Genomic DNA, 2,295 nt, shown 5'->3' with positions numbered 1-2,295 from the left:
GAGACAGGTGAAAAGGGAGACAATATTACCTATCACCTGCTGAAGGACTAGCAATTCATGGTTCTACCACATAACACAGAACCAATGGTCAGGAAAGGGAGTAAAGATCAGGAAACATGAAAGTTTTGTGTTCAAACAGGACTACCTGTCACCCTCTCTCTATGAATGTAACTGATAAATATCACTAACAGACTTCACATGTCTTGCAGTGAAATGCTCATATTAAAGTGTCTATTTTAATGCAAGACACTAGACTCCTGAAACTAAACAGCTAAACAGAAATGATGGGGGAAAAAGTGCTGAAAGCATCTCTCAGGAAAAGCTTGCTTGCCGCCTAATCACACTGTAACAAAACCATTCACTTAGTGAACTAAGCTCATGGCAATATCAATTCTAATCTATGCTTTATGCCTTACTTTTAAGTATAAATGCTTTATCAAAGATAGCCAGATATTTGAGAAAAAAATCTTTATCAGAAAAGGGAAGAAACTAAAACAAAGAAATAAAAAAGGCAGGCAATCTAGAGGAAATATAAAAATGCAGAAAGTAGAAAATATCTTTTTAAAAGTAAAATCTATAATTGATGTCCTCAGAAAAATAAAGATGTTTTGTTCACAAAGTAAGAAGATAATAAAATAACAGAGAAATAACAACTTCTAGATATTAAAAATAGGATGCCTAACTTTTTAAGTGAAAGGATAAAATTAAAATAAAAAGACAAGGACTTGTATTATATAATTTCCTAAAAGGAAAAGGCTAGAAAGAGAAAGAAATGACCTATCCAAAGGAAAATTACAAAAATATCCTAGAGTTGAAGTCCAAAATTGCTGACTGAACACATGCTAAGTTGCTTCAGTTGTGTCCGACTCTTTCCAACCCTATGGACCGTAGTTCTCCAGGCTCCTCTGTCCATGGGATTTTTCAGGCAAGAATACTGAAGTGGGTTGCGATGCCCTCCTCCAAGGGATCTTCCCAATGTAGGAATCAAAACCACATCTCTTACATCTCCTGCATTAGCAGATGGATTCTTCATCATTTAGCGCCATTCACTGATTGAATGGGCACACTTAGTTGTGGACTAAATGAATGTAGATCACATCAGTGAGAAAGCTTGAGTTTTAAATTCCTTGAACCAGCCCTGGCTGGAACCATGGACAGTGCAGAAGATTAGAAAAAAGAAGATTCCTGCTGTGCCAGAAACCCTTAAGAAAAAGCGAAAGAACTTCGCAGAGCTTAAGACCAAGCACCTGAGAAAGAAGTTTGCCCAAAAGATGCTTCAAAAGGCAAGGAGGAAGCTTATTTATGAAAAAGCTAAGCATTACCATAAGGAATACAGGCAGATGTACAGAACTGAACTTCGAATGGCTAGGCTGGCACAAAAAGCCGGCAACTTCTATGTACCCGTGGAACCCAAATTGGCATTTGTCATCAGGATCAGAGGTATCAACGGTGTGAGCCCAAAGGCTCGAAAGGTATTGCAGCTCCTTTGCCTCCGGCAGATCTTCAGTGGCACCTTTGTGAAGCTCAACAAGGCATCAATTGACATGCTGAGAATTGTGGAGCCATACATTGCCTGGGGGTACCCACATCTGAAGTCTGTAAATGAATTGATCTACAAGCATGGTTATGGCAAAATCAACAAAAAGCGAATTGCCCTGACAGACAACGCATTGATTGCTCGATCTCTTGGGAAATACGGAATCATCTGCATGGAAGATCTGATTCATGAGATCTATACCGTTGGAAAAAGTTTCAAAGAAGCAAACAACTTCCTGTGGCCCTTTAGATTGTCTTCTCCACCAGGTGGAATGAAGAAAAAGACCACCCATTTTGTAGAAGGTGGAGATGCTGGCAACAGGGAAGACCAGATTAACAGGCTTATTAGAAGGATGAACTAAGGTATCTACCAGGATTATTTTTGTAATCTGGTCTGTTTAATAAACAATTGAAACAAATTGAAATGTAAAAAAAAAATAAAAAATAAATTCCTTGAACCAAAAACATTATACAAACACAAACAGTATTCAGAATGGTATCAGAAAATTCAATGGTATACTGTATCCTAGAAGACACTGGAAATACATCTTCAGCATTCTGAGGGAAGGTTACTCCATCCTAGAATTCTATACATACTCAATTTAGCGAGGTCGCAAAAACTGATTTTGCTATTTAGCAACATGAGAGAGTTAATGAAAAAAGAAGATAGGACTGAAGAGGCTGAGAATTCAACCGCAGATCACAGAGTAAAGGAGACAGCAGGATGAAGACTTGCAGCAGGCCGAGAGAGCTCCCAAC

The 2,295-nt window shown here is 38.3% G+C and overlaps 1 protein-coding gene across 1 annotated transcript; it reads left to right on the top strand.

Moving 5' to 3' along the window:
• The first annotated feature begins 1,256 nt into the window (after positions 1 to 1,256).
• LOC133068457 (large ribosomal subunit protein uL30-like) lies at positions 1,257 to 1,905 on the top strand. Its single transcript, XM_061159678.1, has one exon. The coding sequence runs from the start codon at positions 1,272 to 1,274 to the stop codon at positions 1,896 to 1,898; it is 627 nt and encodes a 208-aa protein (XP_061015661.1). The 5' UTR covers positions 1,257 to 1,271; the 3' UTR covers positions 1,899 to 1,905.
• The last annotated feature ends 390 nt before the right edge of the window (positions 1,906 to 2,295 follow it).

The sequence above is a fragment of the Dama dama genome, chromosome 13 (assembly GCF_033118175.1).
Source record: "Dama dama isolate Ldn47 chromosome 13, ASM3311817v1, whole genome shotgun sequence".
Taxonomy (NCBI): domain Eukaryota; kingdom Metazoa; phylum Chordata; class Mammalia; order Artiodactyla; family Cervidae; genus Dama; species Dama dama.
The sequence above is the reverse complement of the archived record's forward strand: the minus strand, read 5'-3'. Positions and strand labels throughout refer to the sequence as shown.

Coding starts and splice junctions, on each gene's coding strand:
- LOC133068457 (XM_061159678.1), top strand. CDS start 1,272: ATGCTTCAAAAGGCAAGGAGGAAGCTTATTTATGAAAAAGCTAAGCAT.